The 25,665-nt window shown below is 29.8% G+C and overlaps 1 protein-coding gene across 2 annotated transcripts in view; it reads right to left on the bottom strand.

Annotated features, from left to right (window-relative positions):
* Nucleotides 1–2,860, bottom strand: part of LOC149554988 (uncharacterized) — a 148,372-nt gene extending 145,512 nt beyond the window's left edge. For both annotated transcript variants that reach the window (XM_089829021.1, XM_089829022.1), the window contains exon 1: nucleotides 2,637–2,860. In XM_089829021.1, the coding sequence (XP_089685147.1) occupies nucleotides 2,637–2,642 (6 nt within the window). In that variant the 5' untranslated portion in view covers nucleotides 2,643–2,860. The remainder of the gene's footprint in view (nucleotides 1–2,636) is intronic.
* Nucleotides 2,861–25,665: the final 22,805 nt, after the last annotated feature.

Here is a 25,665-nt window from a genome sequence, read left to right as displayed (position 1 = left end):
CGCAAATCGTAAATATTTATGAAATACACTAATGGCGTACGCCTTGTTGGTCATCCAATTTAAATTGTACCATTAATAGCTTGAGGCTCTTGTGTCTTCTTTGTTGAATGGTGGCGTTTGCTTCTTAGACTGTAAGGTGTAGTTCTCTTAAAAAAATATCCAAGATCAAGGAATGAAGAAACTATGTATCACGGTAGGTTACATTTTTGATAATTCTAACTTTGTTCAATGTGTGAATTTGTGAAGATTTCATTGTTATATTCTCAAGCTTGAATCCAATTTATAGAATAAGGTTGAAGAACAAGTGATGCAAAGCATCGAAGTTCCTGCCGATGGTAAATAAAAATGAAAATGGAAGCAAACTGAGGGAGATATGAATGAGTGTTTAGAAAGGGTAGAAAAAACATTTTAGGTAAATGTATATAGAGGAGGAGATGAAAGATTTATATTTATATTTAAAAGTAAAAATTACAAGAACATTATAAAAAGAAAATCTGTATAAAATTATAATTTCAAATCAAATGATAATTGAATATTCAAAATTGAAAAATAATATTTATATGACATTAATAAAAAAGGTAAGGAAGAAAATGCCAGATAGCGATTTCAACAGAGATGAAAACTCATTGATATCCTCTGTTTGGGATGATTAGATTCCCATTGGAGTGTCACTGCCTGATAGGACCATGGAATGGGCAAACACGAAGATGTCTCAGAAGTAGCTTAGAAACCAAGCTTTTCACATTTAGCTCCTCTGAAATGATGAGCAAGTCAAAAAAGATATTATTTGAAAATAAAATCATTTAATATTTTGACAGCCCACCATATATATATATAATTTTATTTTTTATTTTTTAATTGTTTTAAAACCTTGTTGTGGTTGTCCAAAAGCCCACATTTATTTGAGGCATTTTGTCCACGTGCCTTTTCAGTCCTTTCATTTTTTCCACATGTCTAGCCAGTGTTGCTACCTACTATCTATCATTGTATACTTTAGTTTGGCATTTGGTAAAGGGCATGTGTCATATCTGTGCTTCCACATGTAACAGTCTCCTGTAAACATGGTGTGTGATCTTTCATACAAGTGCACTTGTCTTCGCTGATTCCAGTTCCTATTTTATGTAACCATGCAAGAGAATGCATTCTAAATACATTGTAGGTGCTGTTGCAAAGCTGAGAATTTTGTTGTTATGGTAAGTCTACATACAATAGATTTGACATTGGCTCTAGTTATGTAATACTTGAAAGTTATCTGAAGTTATCTGTAGAGAAATGTGATCTCAAGGACTGTAATTATTGTAGGAAGTGCACAAAATGAACTTTAAGACTTCCAAGCAAATGCAATCAGCAGGTGCCAAGTGAGATTGCTGGCAGTGATAAAAAGGGAGGTTTGGGACAAGGTATGGATATCCATCGAAGCAATATGGAAACTAGAGTTTTCTTAGGTATACATGGAAATGCTCTGGTATAAATGTACCCAGCGTTCTTCCTGCCTGTGCCCATATGGATCCTTGGAACAAAGTCTTTACATCCATGAAAGCATAATTGCAAGGAAAGCTTTTTCAGTATTATAGTTGGAAACGCTTTGCACTGCTTTTTATAATGACCATAAATTTAGTTTCTAGTATTAAATAGGTTGTGATATGCATACAATGAGTTTTTGTGAGGTACAATTTTTTGGTTTATGGGTGATATAATATATTACTGCCTTTTCTGACGATGAATCAATGGTATGTTTGTTAGTTTCTGGCTTAAACTCTGTATTATGGCATTCATTAATTTCAGATTGTGATCCAGATTTGCGCCTTTGCGAATAGCTCAAGAAACATGGGTCGGTTGTGATGAAAAACCTACCCTGTTGCTGATGTTACTATTGTCTCTTTCTAAAGCCGGTAATCGCTTGTGTTGGATTGTAGAGGGTTTCAGCAGTGTACATTTATGATTATAAAAGAATAACAGATGTCAAATCAGTTGTAGCTAGGTATGCAACAACAAAACCCCCCTGGAAGTTATTTGGAAAGACATTGATCATATGGATGGTTCAAGGGTTTTTGTCTGGACCCCTAAACTACCTTAGTAAAGAAATGAGAGAGTTTATGGAAAAAATCCATATTAAATGGTAAGAAATATGCTCTAAATGTTGGTCCAGGTTATCCTCAAAATGTTTGGAAAATGCCAATATTTCATATGCACTTCTAGAGGGTGCGTTCCTGTGATACCAAAAAAGAAAGGGCAAATTTTCAAATTGATTTTAACGAAATCAAGGAAGTGAGCATATGCTTCACCATGTCGGTGTGCATAGTAGCGAACAACATCCTCCTCTAGGAATCCCTTTGGTTGAATTTGAGAGTCGAGGTCTAAATTTTTTGGAAAAAAAGTCTGCAGGGAAAAAGGGATTTGAGCACTGTGTCAAAGCAGCGGTAATGCCATGACAACATTCAACCGGGAAAGAGCTGGCGTATTCAGAGTTGAGCGTACATGTCTTCCCACGACTCTGGCTTGACCGTGTTTGTAGGGTTGTTAAAAAAAAAAATTAAAACAAAAAATTTCTTATTAATTCTAATTAATCTGAGAAAGACGTAGCTCAATTGAAACATCAGAAATTAGAAAATCTAGCAAGGAGAAAGATTTGTTACCTCCATGCTATCAAAGTGTCCAAACACACATGGAAAATATCGTCTGGTTTTGCACGTGAATGAACAAAATCAATTTCAGGGTATTGCCGTGCCGCCAAATCCCCTAACTTCTCGATCAATATGATTCCAAATCATATTCCATTTCTTTAGCATGGGGTGACTGCATCCGAGGAAGGAATTTTTTTGGGTATACACGCCACCGACTTCGTATATACATGACCGATGCCAAGGAGAAGCTTCTTGAATGTTATATAGTTTTTCCCATTGTAATATTTTTGTAAGAGAAAATATATTTACTGTAAATAGGATAAAATATTTAAATATTAACATATAAATTAAAATAGAGTTTCATAAAATTGATATGCATGTGTATGTATGGTACATACCGGCAGGTAACTTATGTTTTCACTTAGTCCATTGTATTAATAGCTCATCAATCAGATTTTAGATTTCATTCATATAATAATGTTTGCAAAAGGTTTTGTAATTTGTATGATTTTTTTGAAATTGAAAAGTACAATTTTTTGAAAATCTTATTGACTCATGAGAAAAAAGGCAATGAAAAAATTTAATTTTCTTCAACAAAAATACAACTATTTTTTCCAACACCTCTATTAATGCAAGCATTAATTGCAACTTTATCTTTTCTTTGCTTGTGACAAGTAGATAAATTTTATTAAAAAATAATTATTTTCCTAACACCTCATGAATGCATTAATTTCCATTTTACCTTTTCCACTAGTGGACAAACTTTTTTTTTAAATACAATATTTTTGTAGTTTGTAAAATGCTATTAAATATAGATATTTTAATCAAGTATAGGTATTTTAATCAAATATAGACATTTTAACTCTTTTAAATTGTCAATTTTCAAAAATTATTTTTTATATAGCTTAATTTCATATTTATTTTAATTTTAATTTATATATAAGTTTAAATTAGAATGTAGTTTCTTTTATTTTGACATATCTAAACCAATGTTTTTAATAGATTTATTGTTTATTTTTTATTTATATATATAATCTTTATTATATTGATATTTTTAATTTATACTTTAAAATACATAATACTAATTTTGAATCAATTTTAATAAAGTTCAAATTGTTTAGCTTTGTATATTATCAACTTTATTTATGATAAGTGTGTTTGGTTTTTTTAAAGCATAAATGTTATTTTTAAATTAATTTATGTTTATTTATTTTTATGCATTAGATTTAAGCTTAAGAATATTGTCCACCTTCTTCAATTAGATGAATTGATCACTTAAACAAGATATATCAAACAATTTCATCATTAAAATTAATTAATTTGACTTTTTTTAAAATTATATAATTTTATCTATATCTTATATATAATTAGTTCATAAATATCTTTGGTCTCGTAAATGTTCTTTATGATGTCATCTAATTTTAATTTACCATGATAATATAATATTTATTTATATATTCTTTCACTATTTTAATTAATATATCATTGCAGTTATATAATTTAATAATATACTGACTATACTCTGTAATTTAATTTAGCTTACCACTATAATATTATATTTGTCATTACTATTTATTTGTTATTTTATTAAACTAAATACATTATATTTTAACCAAAACCTACTTCAATCAACCATAAAATCATGAAGGCAGGAACTTTGGCGCTTGCGCCCCTTGTTAAATATTCAATATTCTACATCACAAGTCAAAAGTGGTAGAATATTTTTTTTTTTTTAATTTAAAGAATAGTTGCAATACATATATTTACATATAAAATATTGAAAGATTTAGTTAATGAACACTATCTAAAAGTCTATGTTTTCAATTTCAACAAGAGCTTTTATAGAGTTTTAGTCCCTGCCTATATTGTAAGAAGGTAGATTGAACTCTCTATATTCAAGAGATAGTAGTGATACTGGAATGGAATACAAAAATTGTATAGTGAAAAAGACCATTAAGGTCCTAGTTCACAAGGAATTTATATTTTCTCAAAAAGAAAAATGTATAAAATAGAAGCTAGAGTATTTTATCCTTGTTCAAGAACGAGATCTTTACAAACTTAGAATACCAAAATATCAAGAAAGTAGTAGATATAAATATAGGTAATATAATATAATACATAAGATGCTTGAAGCTAAATTTGTAAAATACAAACCATAATAAAAATAAAGGAATATTCCAGACCACTTTTAAACATTCCATTTAAAATAAATTTTCCCTCAAATAATATAATTATCAAATTTTTACAATTAATAAATCTAATATTTAAAAATTTACCTATATATACAAAAAAATTATTTAAGTGTTCTGAAAACTAACGATTATTTTATACTTAATTTATAAAAACTAATTTTTTAAACATATTTTTTTTCTATTAACTATAGAGAGATCAAAAAAATATACAATCACCGAGAGTCAAAACAAAGGCAAAGCCTCACTCCGACACTAAAGTGGCAGGAGTTCAACTAGAATAGATCATATACAACAAAAGCCCAGAGAAAGATACAAAGCTAGTGTAGAGTATCAAAGTAGGCATCCACCCACGTGGTCCAACCGAGTGGGCCTTCCATCCAAACAATAGTCTTCCGCTCCTTGATCAAGGACAACATAAAGATCTCCTCCTGTCTAGTGTTATGATTCTTCTTAATAGCTTGGTTCAACCTCCAGCATGTGTGCTCAAACATCTACAGATTATCAAGAGTTTTCCTCCATTGGTACCCATTTTTAAGCTCATAATAGAAGAATGTAGCTTGGCCATCCTTGAGAAATCTTCGTAATTTATCCTTTTCAATAATCATGGTGGTTTGAACTTGAAAGAATATTTTTAAATATGTGAGTTTATGATAAAACTCAGTAAGAACCCTTGGCTTACCTTGATATTTTTTTTTGTTCCTGCATTTCCAGATCTGCCAAAGAATGTTAGAAGACAGCATATTCCAGGAAAAATTAGCATCCTTACTAAGCCCTTTAATGTGACCCGTAACAATTTCAATAATATTCACTCTAAAAGGATAGTAAATACCAAAAGAATTGCATATTTCTTTAGCAAAAAGGCAATCAAACAAAATATGTCTACCAATATCAGGCAGCTTGTAGATATTGCATAAATTAGAGCGTTGATTATCTCTTTTTACTGGAAGTCTATCAATTAACATAAGTCATTTAAAACATTGAATTTTTGGTTCAATAGGACTTTTCCAAATATAATCCAGCAACTTATTCCATGCTAGAACAATACCAGATTTTGTTCAAATGGACAATAATATCCTCATTATGATCAATGACCTTATATATGTTCTTAGCTTTAAGCTTGTCTAAGACCATTCCATATGGCCATTTACATTTAAGGTGCCTATAAGAGTCCACATGACAGATTGAGGGAAGGTCTTTAGAAGCTTGCAAAATTAAATTATAAGTCTTTTTTTGAGACTGAGGTAAATTAAATTTATTCTTGAGATCATCCCAAGGAATAAGACTATCATGCTCAAAGATATCAGCAAATTGAGTAATACTAGATTTAGCCCAGGACTTGGTAGAACATCCCTGGTAGAGGGTAAGGGGTTTATTATTTATACTCAAGTTCCACCAAATGGATCTCTCACCATGGAGTTGATTATGATTGTAAAAATCCTTATTGGTGATAAATCTTCGGACATGGTCCTAGGCATGCCAAATAGATTTGAAAATGGTAGAACCTTGAAAAATAACGAGAAATTTACCAACAATAAGGTCACAGAATGGGAGGTTCTTCCAAGATCTAACCTCCTTGGGGAAACCTCTCTCAATGTTGTGTCTAATCAGCACTTTCCAAGGACTATCACCCTCCAACGACTGAAAGATCCACTTGGCAGAAAGAGCTATTCCTTGTAATTTGAGATCTTCTAACCCTAGTCCACCCAGGGTCTTATCAGTATGACACCAATCCCACTTAACAGCATGAGGTTTTCTATTGCCTTTGCCATCAAATTGGAGAAAATGCTTGATAGCCTTTTGAATTTCAAGAATCTGGTAATTGTTGAACATCCAAGCAGAGGAGTAATAAATACTATAAGAAGACAACAACTTTTGACACACTTGAATTCTCCCAGCAAGAGATGAGGATCTATGATGCCATTTATTAAGCTTATTCTCAATCTTAGCCTTAACCCAAGCCCACATGTCCTTTAAAGAAGGACCAACGAAGTAGGGTATACCAAGATACCTGACAACTTTTTTGGGACCTCCCCATTGAAAATTGCACTGAAGGAACCATTTAGGAGGCTGATCATCCCATCCCAAGCAAATAGACTTAGCTTGAGAAATCCTAGCACCCAAAATAGAACAAAACAAATCCAACTTGACTTGTAGATTTTTTAAATTGTTATCAGTGAACTCAAGAAAAAGAACAGTGTCATCAGCAAAGTGGCTATTTATAAGCTCATCGTTATTAGGAAGATACAAACCTCTAACTTCTGGAGAAAGAGTGTTATCTCTAAGAATGTAGTATAAAGCTTCAGCAACAATAACAAATAAGGCAAGAGCCAATGGGTAGCCTTGCCTGATGGACCGACCAAGAGGGAAAGGGTCAGAAAGAGCTCCATTAATCTCAATTTGAGCATAAGCATCTTTTTGAACAACATTACAGAAATAAGGAGGAAAACCAAAAGAATGCAACATCATGATGATAAACTTCCACTCAACCCTATCATAAGCTCTCTCTAAGTCAAGGAGGAGCAAAACAACATTTTGATGAGAACATTTAGCCCAATCCATGCCTTCCCAAGTAATAATAAGATTCTCCAGGATGTATCTACCTTTAATAAAGCCCGTTTGAGTATTATTAACAAACTTAGGGAGAATGTGAACCAATCTAAGGGCTAAAACTTTCACTAATATTTTATAAGACACATTGAAGAGGGTAATAGGTCTCCAATTCTTAATAAGAGTCTTATCTCCTTCCTTAGGAAGGAGTTTAATAATACCCTTATTGATCTCAAGACTGAGGGAGCCAATAGATATGGCCTCATTATAAAGATCAAACATATCTTTGCTAAGATTAGCCTTATAAAATTCAATAGGAAGCCCATCAGGCTCGAGGGCCTTGTCATCTTTAAGGGCTTTTATAGCCCCTAGGATTTCCTCAATAGAAATAGGGGTGGAGAGAAAATTGACATCATCAGTATCCAATTTACTAGGAAAAAGAGGTATGCATTTGGATTTAATCTGTCCCTTGGATTTCCTCAATAAAAATAGGGGTGGAGAGAAAATTGACATCATCAGTATCCAATTTACTAAGAAAAAGAGGTTTGCATTTGGATCTAATCTCATCAGCCTCCATGGAATTCTCAAATGAGAAAAGCTTACTATAGTACTCAGCAAAAGCCAAGGAAATGCATTTAGGGTCAGAAACTTCCTGATTATTAATAACAAGCTTATCGATAGACTGTTTAATTTATTTTTGCTTAAGAAGATTAAAGAAAAATTCAGACCCACGATCCCCATGCTAGAGCCAGTTAACCCTTGATCCAATTTTAGCTCCCTGAATTTTGGTTTGTTGGTGTTTGCTCAGGGCATCTTTGGTGGCAATCACCTAGTTCAAGAGATACTGATTAGAAAGGTTAGCTTGAACATTATATTCAGCTGTTTGAAGATTATAGCAGAGACGTTTTTCAGTGAATCTGTAATCTTTGGCACACTTTTGGCCAATGGTTTGAAGAAAACCTTTCCAATCCAGAAGGTTAGCCTTCCACTTATCAATCATGGAGGACTCTTTAAGATTATAGAAGTTGATGTTTTCGATGATTTGAATGGCACAAAGAATATCATCATCCTAAAGAAGATTAGTGTTCAACAAGAATTTAGGACAGGCGGGCTTCTGATGAACAAGCACAGAGTTGATGCTCATATGGGTGAAAATAGGATGATGATTAGATAGGGTGGTAGCCGTGACCAGGACAATGTTACCTTTATTATCATGAATAAAAGAAAATAAGTCTTTTTTGCCATAAAAATGATCTAATCTAGAATATATCCTAACTTGACCTTGTTGGAAATTGCACCAAGTGTGCCATATTCTAGAATGTGTGCCATATTCCAGAATGAGTATCCTTATTATTCATAAGAGGATCAAACAAATTCTTTGACTTAATAAATTTAGACCAATGCAGATTTTCATAATCTTTCCATCTGAATGGATTACCATCAGATTTATCATTTTGGGACTCCAACATGTTGAAGTCTCCCCCAATAAACCAAGGTATATTAGGGAGAGCGGATAAACAATTCCAAGGGGAGATTCTAGCTTTAGTATCATTAGGAGCATAAATAGAGTAAAAACCAATAGGTTTAAATTATTAATGTTCACAATAAACCAGACAACCCTTTGACAAGGAGAAACACCATTATCAGAGATGAGCGTGCCCCATTTGGGATGGACAAGGACAACAATTCCACCTTTACCCCTACTGTGATTAGAGTAAAACTTAATAGCATCTTTCCAGATAAAATTAAGGTTAGTTTCAAGAGTGAAACTAGTAGCTTTAATCTCTTGCACCATAAACAAATCAACATAGTTAAAAGAATTTAAAACATGCTTAACAACATACTTCCTATCCAAAGACTTGAGCCCCCTAACATTCCAAGATAAACAACTCATTGAGACACACTGAAAGGGGTTTTGCATGCATTTTCAACATTCATTATGGGACTATTGGGATTATCCCCTAATTTCTTACTTGCAGGTTTATTTTTAGACCCCGGTGGCCTTCCACGCCTTTTTGTGGATAAGGTATCTACCTTAGGAGATTCATCAAAATCATACAACTCCATATCCATATTAAGCTCATTCTGAGGTGACTTAGAAGAAAGAATAACTTCCAAAATATAATCATCATCAATTTCCTTAAAAACTTTTGGTGGTAACTTAGGAGGGTTCAAAATGGGTTTGACCGCTTCAATAGTCATAGCAGGAAACTCAATCATGTCAACACTCGGAGGGGGAATAATGGTAAGAGGAGAATCAGATAAATCTTTAAGGTTCATGGGCTTAGGGTTACCCAGGGTAATCCCCTTCCTCTTCTTCGTGTTCCTAACTAACGTAAAGCCTTCATCAATATCAGGCTCCAACACTCTTTCTGGAGGAGGTAATAGAGGCAAAGTGAGAGCAATCTGGGTATTACCAGAGGATTCTGGAATTTTCTTATAAGGTTGGCCTTGAGAAGATGAAATAACAAAGGGGTTAACTAGTACTGTGGGGTTAGGAGGAGGAATAGGGCTATTGGTGGGTTTAGCAGAAGATTTGATAATGAGGGGGCAATCTCTTCTCCGATGACCTTCTTTCCTACACAGAAAACAAGCATTCAGGCCCCCTAAAAATTCAATAGGGAAAACAAAATTTTCATTAAGCACATTAATATTAATCTTAGTAGGAATTTCTTTGCCAGGGAGAAGCGAGATAAGAACCCTAGCATCCATGTGTGGAACAAGTATAACTGTTTCATCCATCCAGACAATCTTGCCTAGATTTTCCAATAAATGAGGTAAAAAATTCCAAAGAAAGGGAGGATATTCTTCACAAGGATCCATCTGGGAGCTGAAAGAGCCAAAACTTCCTCATGGACGGCCTCAGGGGTCGAAGCCAAAGCACGGAAGGAGGTCAATCCAACCGCCTAGTATTGTTTTTTAAGGACCTCTTATTGGACCTCATGATTAGCAAAAAATATAACAAATAAGCCTTTTTGAATTCGTCTGCAAAATGAAATGTGAAATACTAAATTTATATTCTAGAAATTATGGAACCAGTCATCCAAAAACTTGCGTGGAGGGTACTTATCAATTTCGACCGCATCAAAAAATATAGCAGTGTCCTTAAGCCTATTTTTCTCCTTAACAATTTTGGCAATCATTTCAAAATTGGGAGTCAAAGAAAAAGGAGCCAGAGGGTTCTTACCATCCTGGGTGACCTCATTGTGCTCAGGATCAATGATAACAAACTTGGCTCGTGCATCAATACCTCCAACTGAGTTAGCCATCACCTCTAAAAAAGATCTAGGTTTGAAGGGATTGGTAGAAGTTGGGTGGGGGTTGCCATTACAGTTGCATATGTGTTTGCAGATAATGGAGGTATCAAAGGTGTAGAGGAACTAAATGAAGCACCTGTGGAAGTGTTAAATGAAAAGCCACCATCTATTTTGGTCGTACGCGTGTGGACACCCAGGTGTCCATCGTTGTCGACTCCCTAGCTTTCTGTCGCCACAATGCCAACAGCAAAAGCCCAAAATCCTAATCGACACTGAAGATAGAAACACGAAAGCTAAAAGACAGTCACAAAAATGTAGTCCACACCTTTGGGAAGAAATTTGCCTTAATTCGTAGGCTCAAAACTCAAATTGCAGACCTTCTGCCGTGGAGAAATTTCCCGCTCGTGATCATAGTTCAGTCTACCATAACCAAATTTTAAATTAAGCTCCTTTAATGAAAGCACACCTTTTGATTAAGGTACCCTTAATATTATCTACTTTAAGTGATTAACATTTGCAATTGCTCTGCCTTCACGCAGAAATAAACTTGTGAATTCTGTAGTCGCTAAATTTGCTTAATCCGCAATCGCTTAATTCGCAGTCGAAAGTCTCCCCATCTAGTGGGGATCAAAATTTTATTTTTCATAATCAAATTTAACATCTTTAAACATATTTGAAAATCTTAATTTTAATTTTTAAAATATAATTCATAGTTGTTTAGAATATAATGTACATTGTAATTGATTTTTAATATTTTTATTTTCATTAAAATACTAATCAAAATTATTTTAAAAACCTATGGTCATAAATAATTTAATTGATTTTATAAATTCTTCATAGCTTACTGTTAAAGTTTTGTTTCAATTGAGAGATTGTACGTGAATAATATTATTCTAGATGGATCGGTAGAAAAAATAAAATTAATCTGCATCAATGGAATCCAAAAAAAAATTGTTGCAAATAATTTGGCATGGTACTCTACTTGTAAGAACTTGTAAAATTGATGTGACAGTAAAAAGTAAAATTGATGTGATGGTAAAAAGTTTTTGACAGTGTAATAAATATACTCTTATCATTGCACCATTTTTTCCCTAATTTTTGTATTTAAAAAAATAACCCCCAGCAAAATTAGTTGCAACCAATGAGAAAAAATAAAAATTGTGTGAGAAATTGATTTTAAAAATATTGCCATTTAAACTTTAGAATTAGAATTTAATTTGTTATGCCAATTAATAGGAAGGAGGTCTAATGAAAACATTAGTTCCTTGCCTATATATAGGTAGGGACTAATAATAATGCATAATTCATATAAGAAAAACTATATAGTTTTAGAAGAAAAGAAAATCTAATATATGTACATCTAGAATATTAGCTCACGATAGGGTAATGTCTCCTAGAAATTCACTCCTATATGATCCAAATGTATTTGTCATTCAAATTGTAATAAGTTAATTTAAATGATTTAAAAAATTAATAAACTCACATGTATATTTTAAAAAGGTGTAAAAGTAATGATAAAAGTTGAATTTTTTTAATCTAATTGGTTGAAATAAAAAAAATGTCCATGGGCCCTTGGTCTATTGGTGAAATCGAATCACTCACAAAGAGCCCATTAGGGATCAAGTCTTGCTGAGTGCAAAGGCTCCAACACCATAAGGGATGAGGTCGAGATCATGCCTCGGGTGATTTTGACAGCGTCTATGCCCCTCAGTCCTTGGCTCTAAGCTGAAGAGGTTTCAAGCACGTGTGGGCCCATATCGAGTTTCTAAATTTTCAAGTGGTGGCCTTGCTGGTTGGTAGCTAGCAGGGCTCATGTCTCGCTGGGTTGCCTCGTAGCTCTGAACCCTCCATCAAAAAAAAAGATTAATAACTAATTAAGCATAGGTATTATAGAAGCAGTTATGTAGTTTACTAAATCAATATGATTTGGTGATTTTATAATATCTATTAGTTCAATCAAAAGTAGAAATAGTTCTCATGTAGCTTTTGATTTATTTAATAACTAGGAGTTGCATGCTTTTGTGCTTACAACTATATGTCGATAGGTACTCGGTAGTAAAATTATTTTTAAAAATATAATCTTATGTGACAAATTAGATTATTATTAATTTTCAATTTAAAAAACATAAAATTTACTAAAATATTTTAAATAGATTAATAAATATTATTTATTTAAATTCAATTCATCAAATATGAAAAAAAAAACCATTTAAAAAGCACTGTTAAAAAATCTATTATAAAAAATTAATAAGTGAAAAAAAAAAAAAAAAAAAATAACATCTCTAAAAAATATTCTATTGACTAAATCAATTATAGAAACTTAAAAATAATATTTAAAGAAAAAATAAACTAATTAAAAAAATAATTTAAGGCAAGAGCCTACAACACAACAATAACTTGTGAACCTCTCATGTGGGAGGTCTTGGATTCGAATTCGCTTAACACATAAAAATAATTAATTCAAATAAATAACAAAAATTAATCATATATATATACTAAAACCTAAATTAATTTTAAAAATCAGAAGTTAAATAAATAGAAATCACAAGCTCATGTGGAGATCACAAGTAATTATTTTTTAAATAAATAGGAAAAGAAAAACAACAGTTTATAGTGAAGATCTAAATATAATCTTATATGAACAAATTAAATTATTAATAAAATAATTTAAATAATATAATATTTACTAAAATATTTTAAATAGATTAATAAATATTATTTATTTAAATTTATTTTATCAAAAATGAAAAAACCATTTAAAAACTCTCATAAAAAATCTATCATGAAAAATTAATAAGAGAAATACAAAAAAATAATATGAAAAAAAGAAACATCTCTAAAAAATATTCTATTGACTAAATAAATTATAAAAACTAAAAAACAAATAAAAAATAATTTAAAAACTAAAATCTAAATCAATTGTAAAAATCAAAAGTTAAATAAATAGAGATCACAACATGAGCTAATGTGGAGATCATAAGTAATTTTTTTTTAAATAAATATAAAAAGAAAAAAAATAGTTAAAAGTGGAGATAACAACTAATAATTATCAAAACAATGCTTAAAAGTGGAGTGAGATAAAAATTGGCTAATAAAAAATTAATGGGAAGGATTTACAATTTTTCGATCAAACTTACAAATTTTCTAGCCAACTAATAAAATTTCTATTTCTAAGAACAAAGTTCCTTACATGGCCACTTCTAGGTATTACAATAGTATAGCCTATAACAAATACATCAAGAAGTAATTTGAAATGAATGATATTGTCAATGTTCAAAGTTGAAAAGTGATATTTTAATGTTAATAATAATTGTATATTAAAAACCTAATTATGTTATAAACAATTTAAAATAGTCATCAATAAAATAAAATAAATATTCAATATATTCAATTAAAAAATATTTTATATTTATAATTAGTTAAAATAGTCTTTTTAGAATTTACCATTTACTTTCATTTTTAAAAATATAATTAGTTAACATGAGTAAAGTGGTAAAAGTTGAAAGAAGTGATTTATTATATACTAACTTATATATGTTTTATATAATTATGTACAATAAATATTAAATTTTTTTATATCTATAATATTTTCATTTTTTTTATATATGATTTTTACAATAGATATAAATTAAAATTTAATTAGATTTTAATACAAAAATATAACTTTATCTTACTTTAGATTGTAAAATTTATTTTTTTAAATTATTAGGAGGAAATTAATGATAAAGATGTATAGTAAACTACATATTTGATATGATATTGATAATTCACATCTCTTTTGACTTTATAAATGATAGTCTCAATATCAAAATCATTTATCTCTACTCAAAATATGAGTGATAAAATTACTATTATAAAATTATTGCCTTGCTAAATCATAGAAGTTAGAAACTTACTATAATTAGTACTATAAAATTATTTTTCTAAGTTATAAAAGTGAATGGATAAATTTAAAACTTACTAATTACTACTACTAAAAAATTACTTTGTTGTGTTATAAAAGATACCAAAAAAATTGAAAACTTAGTATTGTAAATAGTTTTCTAATTTTAAAAGTTGATAGAAAATTTGTACACATAACAAAAAAATAATAATAATCAAACTTTCAAATTTAATAAAAATATAAAAATAATATTTTATTTTATTTTTATCAATAAACGACCGAAGCCTAAATTAATTATTATTGTTTGTTAGAATTAATTATTATTATATGTTAGGGCAATGTTGAGATAACTTGTTGGAAGGATCCTCAGGAGTGGCCGATGGGTGGATCTATTGAGGATCGGGCTCTCCTTTCTCGTGTTTTGGAGGACAGGTTGTGTAGCTCACTTAGTGGGAGGGACAACCTAGCTTGGAGTCCAAGTCCAAGGGGTAAATTTACAGTGGCTCAAGGATATGCTATTCTGGACAGGAACCTTCATGGTTTGGCTGAAGTGTACTGGTGGAAGAAAGTTTGGAGCAGGTATTCGTGGCCCAAGTGTACCTTTTTCTTATGGTTGTTAGCTCAGAGGAAATGCCTTACTTGGGAGAATCTACGCAAACAAGGTTTTCAGGGTCCCTCGATTTGTGTTCTTTGTTTGCACGATGAGGGGTGTATCTCACACTTGTTTTTTCTCTGCCCCTTTTCGAGAGAGATATGGCATAGATGGTGGGAGGCTTGGGGTCATGGTTGTATCCATGCTAATTCCCTTATCGATTTCTGGGAGAGCTTGGGCCGACCTCCAGCGAAGACTTCTTTCCTACAGGGGGCCTGGTTGGTCAGTCCAGTCTTTATTCTATGGAATCTTTGGCTGGAAAGGAATCGCAGAGTTTTCTGTGATGTCAAAACTGGCAACTCCCAATTGTGGAAGTTGATTCTTAATAGGCTCCAGGAGACGATATATGCAAAGTGTGATATGGCAGTTAATATTGATTCTGGGGATCAAGGTATTGTGAGGAATTTGCATCTGAATGATAGCTGGTGGGGAGGCAGTCCAAGCAAACGACCGAGCCATGGTAAGCAGCAGGTGTGTAGAGATGGGAGATGGTCCCCTCCCCCGATAGGTTTCTTGAAGATCAATACAGATGGGTCTTCTTGGGAGAATCCTGGACATGCTGGTATTGGGGCTATTGGTAGAGGTGATGATGGTGGTGCAGTGTTTCTTTTCTCTGCTTACAAGGGTCAACATTCTAATAATTTGATGGAGGCCCTGGCTATTAAGGTTGCTATTGAGTGTGGCCTCTTGTTAGGGTGGCAGAAGATCATCTGTGAGTCTGACTCACAAATTGTTGTGGATATGTTGCACAACCAGAGAGTGGAAGATGTTAGTTAGCAACTTGCCTCTATAGCCAGACAAATTCTGGATCTTCGTCAATCACTGAACTCTGTTGCCTTCCGTCATATCCCTTGGGAATGGAACAGAGTGGCGGATTGTCTGGCTAAGTGGGCATCTAAGAATGAGGGTAAATGGGATATTAATAGTAGGGATGCGCTACCCACTGAGTACCGTGAGATTATTGATCAGTTGCTCCTGGAGGACAGATGTTTATAGTGTTGTGCTGGGCCGTTTGGCCTCTGCCTTGTATCTTGATTGTGATTGAATAAATTTTTACCCCTCTTTTTCAAAAAAAAAAAATTATTATTATTATATGTTAAGCGAAGGTAAATTCGAACCCAAGACCTCCCACATGAGAGGCTTGCAAGTTACCGTTGCGTTGTAGGCTTTTGCCTAATTAAAATAATATTTTAATGTTAAAAAAATCTAAAACAAATAAATATTAAAATTATTTAATATTGATTTGATTATTTTAGTATATATTATTTGATTGCTCTTTCTAAAGTAATTGATTGTTTTAATAATGAAACTAAATAAAATATTCTATTTGAAATTCATAATATGTAAACAATGTGATCTGATATATAGAAAATGATTTATCTTGGGTCATTATAAGTTTTGTACTAATTATATATTTTAAATTTTTTCATATTTTAATTTAATTATATCTTGTTAGTACTCAAATTCTTAGAATTTACGAAATTATATTAATTTTAAAAAGAATTAAAATAATCTTTCAATATTAAAAATAATAAAAAATAACTAAATATTAAAATTATAAAATATTAATTTTTATTGTTTTAATATAAACTTGCTATTTTATTTATCTTTCTAAAATAATTTACTTCTTTATAGAAATTGGTATTTTATCTCCTCTCTAAAATAATTTACTCCTTTATTAATGTCGATAAGCATTCTACAATGGCAGAATGAGGAATGGGATGGTATGAGCGTGTTAAAGTTAACTTTTATTTTTATAGGTTAAATTTGACAACCATTTATATGTCAAAATTTTAAATCTTATTATAAATAAAATATACTTTTAAAAACAATTTAATAAATACCACATAAAATATCTGTTTAAATTATAATATTTGAAAAATTTAATAAATGCCACATAAAATATCGATTTAAATTATAATATTTGGAGATATAAATCATCCATTTTTTAAGAAATTAAAATAAAAAGCTTAAGTTAGCAAAAAACTAAACAAATGAAGATAAAATAAATATAAATAATTTTAGATGTAGTAAATTAAATTATAATTATTTTGTAGTGGATATCTATCATTTCTTTAGATAGATTTATTTAAGATATCTATACTAGTAGAAATTGTATAGTAGAAGATAGATTTTTGTAGAAAAAAAGTAAGTAAGTGGGTTTTATAGTCCACGACACTATGCCATAGTTTTTGGGTTTACATATGGTGATAGTGATATGGGACTACCTCATACTCTTTTTCGAGAGGCACTTGGTGCTACAAATGAGGTGTAGAGGAAAACTATTTTTAGAAAGTTTGTACAGATTCTATTAGTTAATCTAATCAGAGAATGAATACATTTTGCTTAAGCTTGTGAAATTTATCATCAATTATAAAATTATTTTCTAAATAAATTAAAATAATATTTCATTATTTTAATACCAACTCATTATTTTATTTATTTATTTTATTTTATTTCTAAAATAATTTACTATTTTAATAATAAAATTACATAAAATATTCTATCTAAATTTTGTATTATTTAAACATTACCTTATAATATTAAATGTAAATTTTAATACTTAAACAAGGTACTTCTAGTAAATCTAAAATTACGTTAATTTTTTTAGAAATTAAAATTAGATCTAAATGAAACAAGTAAATAATATCTAATTTATTTAGTAAGAGAATACGATTTGAACAAAATGGAGCAACCAAATACAAAAAGATAAATTCAAAATAAAATTGTTTTAACTATGTAGTTTACGAGGAAAAATAAATGGACTAAATATAATACAAAGAAAATAATGGGCATTAATTGACTAAAACACAAATGTTACAAATGCTAGATGACAAAAAAAAATACCGAGAGTTGGAATAAGAAGGGGCACATAACTTGATAAATGCTTACAAAAAAAAAAACAAAGCAACACCAATACAAGGAAAATATTTCAAAATACTGACATGAAAATATGAATCTTAGATATCCAAATATGAACTTCAAAACTTATGTCTTTTAAATAACTCAATCTACAAAACTTCTCAAATAACCATGCAAGTCAAAATAGAATAAGTAAGTCTGAAAACTCAAATTATGGAATAAGTAAGTTCGAAAACTCAAATTGCTCGCTTCAACGAATGGAAAATCTAATTTTCTAAAAGTTAAAAATAAATATTTATTTTTAACTATAATGTTTTTTTCAGAATATAATTTAATAATGTAAGGTGATTGGTTGGCTAACAAAGTCAAATTAAGAAACTAGGTTATACACAATTTAAAATAGTCATCAATAAAATAAAATAAATATTCAATAGATTCAATTTAAAAATATTTTATATTTATAATTAGTTAAAATAGTCTTTTTAGAATTTACCATTTACTTTCATTTTTAAAAATATAATTAGTTAACATGAGTAAAGTGGTAAAAGTTGAAAGAAGTGATTTGTTATATACTAACTTATATATGTTTTATATATATATATATATATATATATATATATATATATATATATATATATATATATATATATATATATATATATATATATATATATATATGATTTTTACCATAGATATAAATTAAAATTTAATTAGATTTTAATACAAAAATTTAACTTTATCTTATTTTAGATTGTAAAATTTATTTGTTTAAATTATTAGAAGGAAATTAATGATAAAGATGTATAGTAAACTACATATTTGATATGATATTGATAATTCACATCTCTTTTGACTTTATAAATGATAGTCTCAATATCAAAATCATTTATCTCTACTCAAAATATGAGTGATAAAATTACTATTATAAAATTATTGTCTTGCTAAATTATAGAAGTTAGAAACTTGCTATAATTAGTACTATAAAATTATTTTTCTAAGTTATAAAAGTGGATGGATAAATTTAAAACTTACTAATTATTACTAGTTAAAAATTACTTTATTGAGTTATAAAAGATAACATAAAAATTGAAAACTTAGTATTGTAAATAGTTTTCTAATTTTAAAAGTTGATAGAAAATTTGTACACATAACAAAAAATAAAATTAAATCAAACTTACAAATTTGATAAAAAGATTAAAATAATATTTTAATGTTAAAAGAATCTAAAACAAATAAATATTAAAATTATTTAATATTGATTTGATTATTTTAGTATATATTATTTGATTGCTCTTTCTAAAGTAATTGATTATTTTAATAATGAAACTAAATAAAATATTCTATTTAAAATTCATAATATGTAAACAATGTGATCTGACATATAGAAAATTATTACTACTAAAAAATTAAAATAATCTTTCATTATTAAAAATAATAAAAAATAACTAAATATTAAAATTATAAAATATTAATTTGTATTGTTTTAATATAGACTTGTTATTTTGTTTATCTTTCTAAAATAATTTACTTCTTTATAGAAATTGGTATTTTATCTCCTCTCTAAAATAATTTACTCCTTTATTAATGTCGATAAGCATTCTACAATGGCAGAATGAGGAATGGGATGGTATGAGCGTGTTAAAGTTAACTTTTATTTTTATAGGTTAAATTTGACAACCATCTATATGTCAAAATTTTAAATCTTATTATAAATAGAATATACTTTTAAAAACAATTTAATAAACACCACATAAAATGTTTGTTTAAATTATAATATTTGGAAAATTTAATAAATACCACATAAAATATCGGTTTAAATAATAATATTTGGAGATATAAATCATCCATTTTTTAAGAAATTAAAATAAAAAGCTTAAGTTAGCAAAAAACTAAATAAATGAAGATAAAGGAAATATAAATAATTTTAGATGTAGTAAATTAAATTATAATTATTTTGTAGTGGATATCTATCATTTCTTTAGATAGATTTATTTAAGATATCTATACTAGTAGAAATTGTATGGTAGAAGATAGAATTTTTGTAGAGGAAAAATATTTTTAGAAAGTTTTGTATAGATTCTATTAGTTAATCTAATTAGAGAATGAATACATTTTGCTTAAGCTTGTGAAATTTATCATCAATTGTAAAATTATTTTCTAAATAAATTAAAATAATATTTCATTATTTTAATACCAACTCACTATTTTTAAATTTTTTTTTTTCTAAAATAATTTAATAATTTAATAATAAAATTACGTAAAATATTCTATCTAAATTTTGTATTATTTAAACATTACCTTATAATATTAAATGTAAATAAAATACATCCAAATTTTAATATTTAAACAAGGTACTTCTAGTAAATCTAAAATTAAGTTAATTTTTTTAGAAATTAAAATTAGATATAAATGAAACAAGTAAATAATATCTAATTTCTTTATTAAAAGAATACAATTTGAACAAAATGGAGCAACCAAATACAAAAAGATAAATTCAAAATAAAATTGTTTTAACCATGTAGTTTACGAGAAAAAATAAATGGACTAAATATAATACAAAGAAAATAATGAGCATTAATTGACTAAAATACAGATGTTACAAATGCTAGATGACCAAAAAAAACCGAGAGTTGGAAAAAGAAGGGGCACATAACTTGATAAATGCTAACAAAAAAAAAACAAAGCAACACCAATACAAGGAAAATATTTCAAAATATTGACATGAAAATATGAATCTTAAATATCCAAATATGAACTTCAAAACTTATGTCTTTAAAAAAATTCAATCTACAAAACTTCTCAAATAACCATGCAAGTCAAAATAGAATAAGTAAGTCTGAAAATTCAAATTATGGAATAAGTAAGTTTGAAAACTCAAATTGCTCGCTTCAACGAATGGAAAAACTGATTTTCTAAAATTTAAAAATAAATATTTATTTTTAACTATAATGTTTTTTTCACAATAGAATTTAATAATGTAAGGTGATTGGTTGGCCAACAAAGTCAAATTAAGAAAACAGTTATCTAACAATTGCATAAGCAGGAAACACTATTCATGACCCTCCTAGTGTTGAATGGTACTCAAAATTCTACCCAGCTTGAAAAGAAATGTCACCCTCCACTGTATTTTAATTGTATAAATATCTAAGATTTAAAAAAGAAAGAAAGCCATACAACCATTCATTAACTTGCCCATAGCCAATAGAATTTTCCAACACTCCCAATTTATCCCTCATGTACTTCAAAACTCAAGAAACGATTTAAAAGGTACCCTATGACATATTAATAGATACCTTGTAAACTTTTGATCCAAAACGAAAGAGAAGACTCAACTTTAAAATTAGGAAAAATATTAATAATAACCATGCCCTATTTATTTAAATTTTTAGAATTAGACATAATATCAGGTATCAGGACACTAGAGTATAGTTTTTAATTTGGATCAATTTGGTTTTCTGGATGATCCCTTTACAAGAAATTATGTTGAAGAATGTGTGAAAATGTATACCTGGGGAAATCTTCGAACTAGAACTCAAATCTTTATAGCCTAACTATGTTGTCACTGCTATGAAAAAAGAGTATGATTCCACACAAACTTGCAAGCTTTATTGTCATGAACATCAAATATTTAGGGTTAAAATGTTGCTTAATCATTATAATAAAAAAATGTTGACCAGAGAGTATAAGCCATCATAAAACTGCACATTGAAATCCTAATCAAGACTACGGCTAAATTTAAAAGACTCAATGCTCTGATGAACTCCAAACTTGGTACCAAATAAATTCCAATGAGCAAGCAGAAGCCTGCCCTATGACAAAGGTGGCATTTTACTTTAACACTAAAGTAGTCCGCTGGGAGGAAAAAAGAAACCCCTATGTAGATTCTATGTCCATCAAACGTTATAATTTCCAATTTTCCCTTTTGACTTATTAATAACTAATGTTGGCAATAAATAGGTGAATTTTGTTTGTTTGGTCTTCCAACAACTTCTTGAGAACACTTGGATAACCTAGGATTGTAAAAAAGTGCTTAATCCACGAGCTGACTTTATACCAACATTGAATCAAATTTGTCTCGGGTATTATTCTACGAGGTGACATAGAAGAGGTTGTTGCTCGTGCAGTTAGAACTCTTGTAATTGAGATAAATAATTACTATATAATAGTGTCCTTAAAGTTTAAAGTATTATACTATAGTTAGTTTTGTGTGATAGTGTTACATTATACTTAATTTTTTTATAAGATTTTTAGATTTATAATCATAAAAATAGTTATTTTTTGTTTTATTTTTAAAGATATTTTATTAAAAATTAAATTTCGATGTAAAGTAATAACTTAATTATTAAGTTATTTTGACTTGATCATTAAGTTAACTTTATTTCTCTCCTAAGATATCACTTTATGCATTAATGACATTTAATCATTATATTAAATATTATTTGATTATTTTGGTAGGGTTTCTTATTTTAGGTTATTGGATCTCTTATATTAAGATTGATCAATATGTACTTGGTTAATTTGTTTGAAATAGAGGGTCGACTATTGTTTGGAGCACTTTGAGCCCAAGCAAACCTTACTGTTGGGTTTGCAAAGCCCAAAATCCTTTAGTTGCATATAGAATTCATCAAGTTTGGAGACCATTGACTTTTAAGGCAAGAAAAATTGGCCTGAAGTCATAATACCCTAGGCGCACAAAGCAAGGTGACAATAATTTAAATTTAAAAAAATGAAAAAGAAAAATATTAAGCACATGTAAGCTTTTAGAATTCTATATGGCCTTTTAAATGAAAAAGGAACCACCTTTTTTTAATTGGGTAGTAGTATAATTAATGGCCCTATCCTTTTGTAAGAGCAAGACTGACACAAATAGGGAGGGCTGCATATTTTTTTTAAAAAAAGAGGCTATATTATTTTAAGGTTGGGCACCTTTTTTGAAGACCGATACAAATTTTAAAAAGGGAACCCACATCCTACAAGCCCCTCTTTACCTCTTGTATGTGACCTCTAGCTACAACTATCACTCATACTTCTTGCACCTAGCTCTGACGCTATTGACAACACCCACCTCCTCTACGAGCAACCACTTCCACTGTGGGTTGCATCACTAAATGTCTTAGCTTGTGTGAGTCTCTCTATGCCATGTGGCACCTACAACACCAATGAACAATGACTCACTTTTCAACTCAATTGTCTAGATAGCATCAAGGAGTCACTGTCATTTTTTGGCCAGTTTGGCAGCAATATTTTTTGTGATTTTGTGTTATTTTTGGCATTTTCTATTGGTTTGGTAATTTTTTGGTATCTTTATCAGCATTTTATAGGTTATTTTTTGGCATGCATAGGCTGTTATTAAATTATATCATGTGAGTTTTTCATCAAGTGGTTTACTGACAATTTTGGCCACCAAAGTTTTTCTAAATTTGGCCCCATTTTCTAGTGACAACAAGTTTTAAGGCCATTGGAAATTCTTTTTTGGCAACCAACCAATTATCACAATATATATTTTTAGGAAGGACAATTTTTTATGCACGGCGACCAAATGGGCGTCAAATTTAACCTCATAAAAATTGATGTCATTGATGCATTATCACTTTCAAGCCCCTTTGAGCCTTTTGATTTTTTGGTTGTATCTTGGGCATATGGACTATACTTTTTGTAAACGAGATATCATAGGAAAGTTGGTTTCGAGCATGTCATAATGATGCAAGTTAATTTGACTTTGGTTATTGTTTGTTTGCCCTTTTATGTATTCAAAGTCAAATGAGTGGTTTTCATTCTGTGAAACATATCTTGAGCATCCATACTCCATTTAAAATAAAGATAGATCATTAGAAAGCTAGTTTTATGCACTTTTTCAGTGATATAGGTCATTTTTAAAATTTTATTTCAGGTTCATTCTATTTAATTTTTTGCATTTTTTATTGTGGTGAATATCTTGGTTGTTTTAGGTCTGGGGACTATTTTCGTTGCATGGGATGACTCATCTTGGGTTGTGATGCAGTGTGATATTTTTATAATATTAAAAATGGAGAGAGAAAGTGACAAATTTGGAGGAATTTTTTTTTAAATGGAGAAAAAATCTTTTCATTTATCGAGGGTTATGGGTGGCATAAAAAGAAAAATAAGAAAAATAGTTGTAATTTCATTTATCGAGGTGTGTAGGCGGAATTTTAGAAGTTTGTGGAAAGTTCGTTAAATCATATATTTAATATTTGTTGTGATCAATAAAGGAAATATAATTTTCTAATTAGACCACATGGTGGTGCTTAGTTGTCACTGAGTGAGAATTTAATATTTGTTGTAAGGTAGTTGCATTTACCTTTTATCCCACACTGGTTGTGTTTGTAATATCTTGGATTATAAGTGCCTATATAAGTAAGGAACATGCGCATTTGTAAGAAAGCTTTTGAGGTGAAAGATCTTAGTGTCTAGTATTTCAGTTGGAAAGCTCTTGTGGTAGAAGCTTTGGAGGTGAAAGATCTTAGTTGGGAAGTTCTTCTTGGTGAAGCCCTTTGGGTCCAAGCTCTTTGGTTATAAGCTCTCCTTGTGGAAGATTTCTTGGTGGAAGCTCTTACTATAGAAGCTCTTGGTGTGCAAGCTAGTTGGAAGCTCTTAGTTTGGAAGATTTATTTTTGGAAGCTCTCTCATATTGTGAGAATTTGGAGCTCTCTCATTTGGGGAATATTGTAAGGAATTACAAGTATTAATGGATGCTTTATAATGTATTTTGTCTTTTCTTTATCTCCATATTGTTGTATTTTTTGTTAATGAGTTGGTAAGGGTGGTGTTTCCCTTCATCAGTGGTATCAGAGCATACCTTCATCAGTAGTATCAGAGCGTACTTTCATCATTAGTATTAGAGCACCCTTTGTCTGTGGTATCAGAGAAGGATTTCTTGATTATGTGGACAGATTGTCAAACATGAGTCAATTTGCACTAGGACCTTGGGTTGGGTGAAGTTTTTCAAGAAGAAGTTATTGAGTGTTTAGTCAGATCACTGGTTATTAGGTAGTTTGCTTGAGGTGCTTGTGTTGTATGAAGTTTATCTTATGAAGACTTGAGCATGGAGAAGAGAAAGAAGAAGATTCTTTTTGTGATTGGATGGATTCAAAGGATTCCTAGACTTGAGAGATTTAGAAAGAGAATACAAGAAGAAATATTTTTGGATTTGTAGAAGTGGATGAATAAGTTAGAAGCAGAGTTCCAAAAGAAAATATATCCTCTTTTGAAAATAGATGATGATAATTCTTTGGATGCGAAAAAGAAAGAAGATCCAATGGAGTATTAGACATGCGATACAAAAGAAGAGCAAGATAATGAAGATGAAGATAATTGTGAACCCAAAGTAGATGAAGATGATTAGAAGAATGCAACAGTTGAGGAAGAGTGCAATGGCTTGGTTGGAGGTCAAACAAGTGAAGTGGTTACATGCCTTGTTAACGACATGGAAGAAGCAAACAAAGATGAATATATGGAAGAGGTGATTTTTTATGAATTGTGGCATGTTAGATTTAAAGGATAATGGTGATGGGTTAAATGAGGATCTTGTTAGTAATGTGTGGTATGGAAAAGAAGATTTGTATGGTTTTGCTAAGTTTATTACAGATTCATTAGATTCTACAAGATTGGAGGAGAATGAGAATTATAC

Source organism: Cupressus sempervirens, chromosome 5 (genome assembly GCF_028749045.1).
Source record: "Cupressus sempervirens isolate cs-2001-9-10 chromosome 5, ASM2874904v1, whole genome shotgun sequence".
Lineage (NCBI taxonomy): Eukaryota > Viridiplantae > Streptophyta > Pinopsida > Cupressales > Cupressaceae > Cupressus > Cupressus sempervirens.
This window is presented reverse-complemented; position numbering and strand designations above follow the sequence as displayed.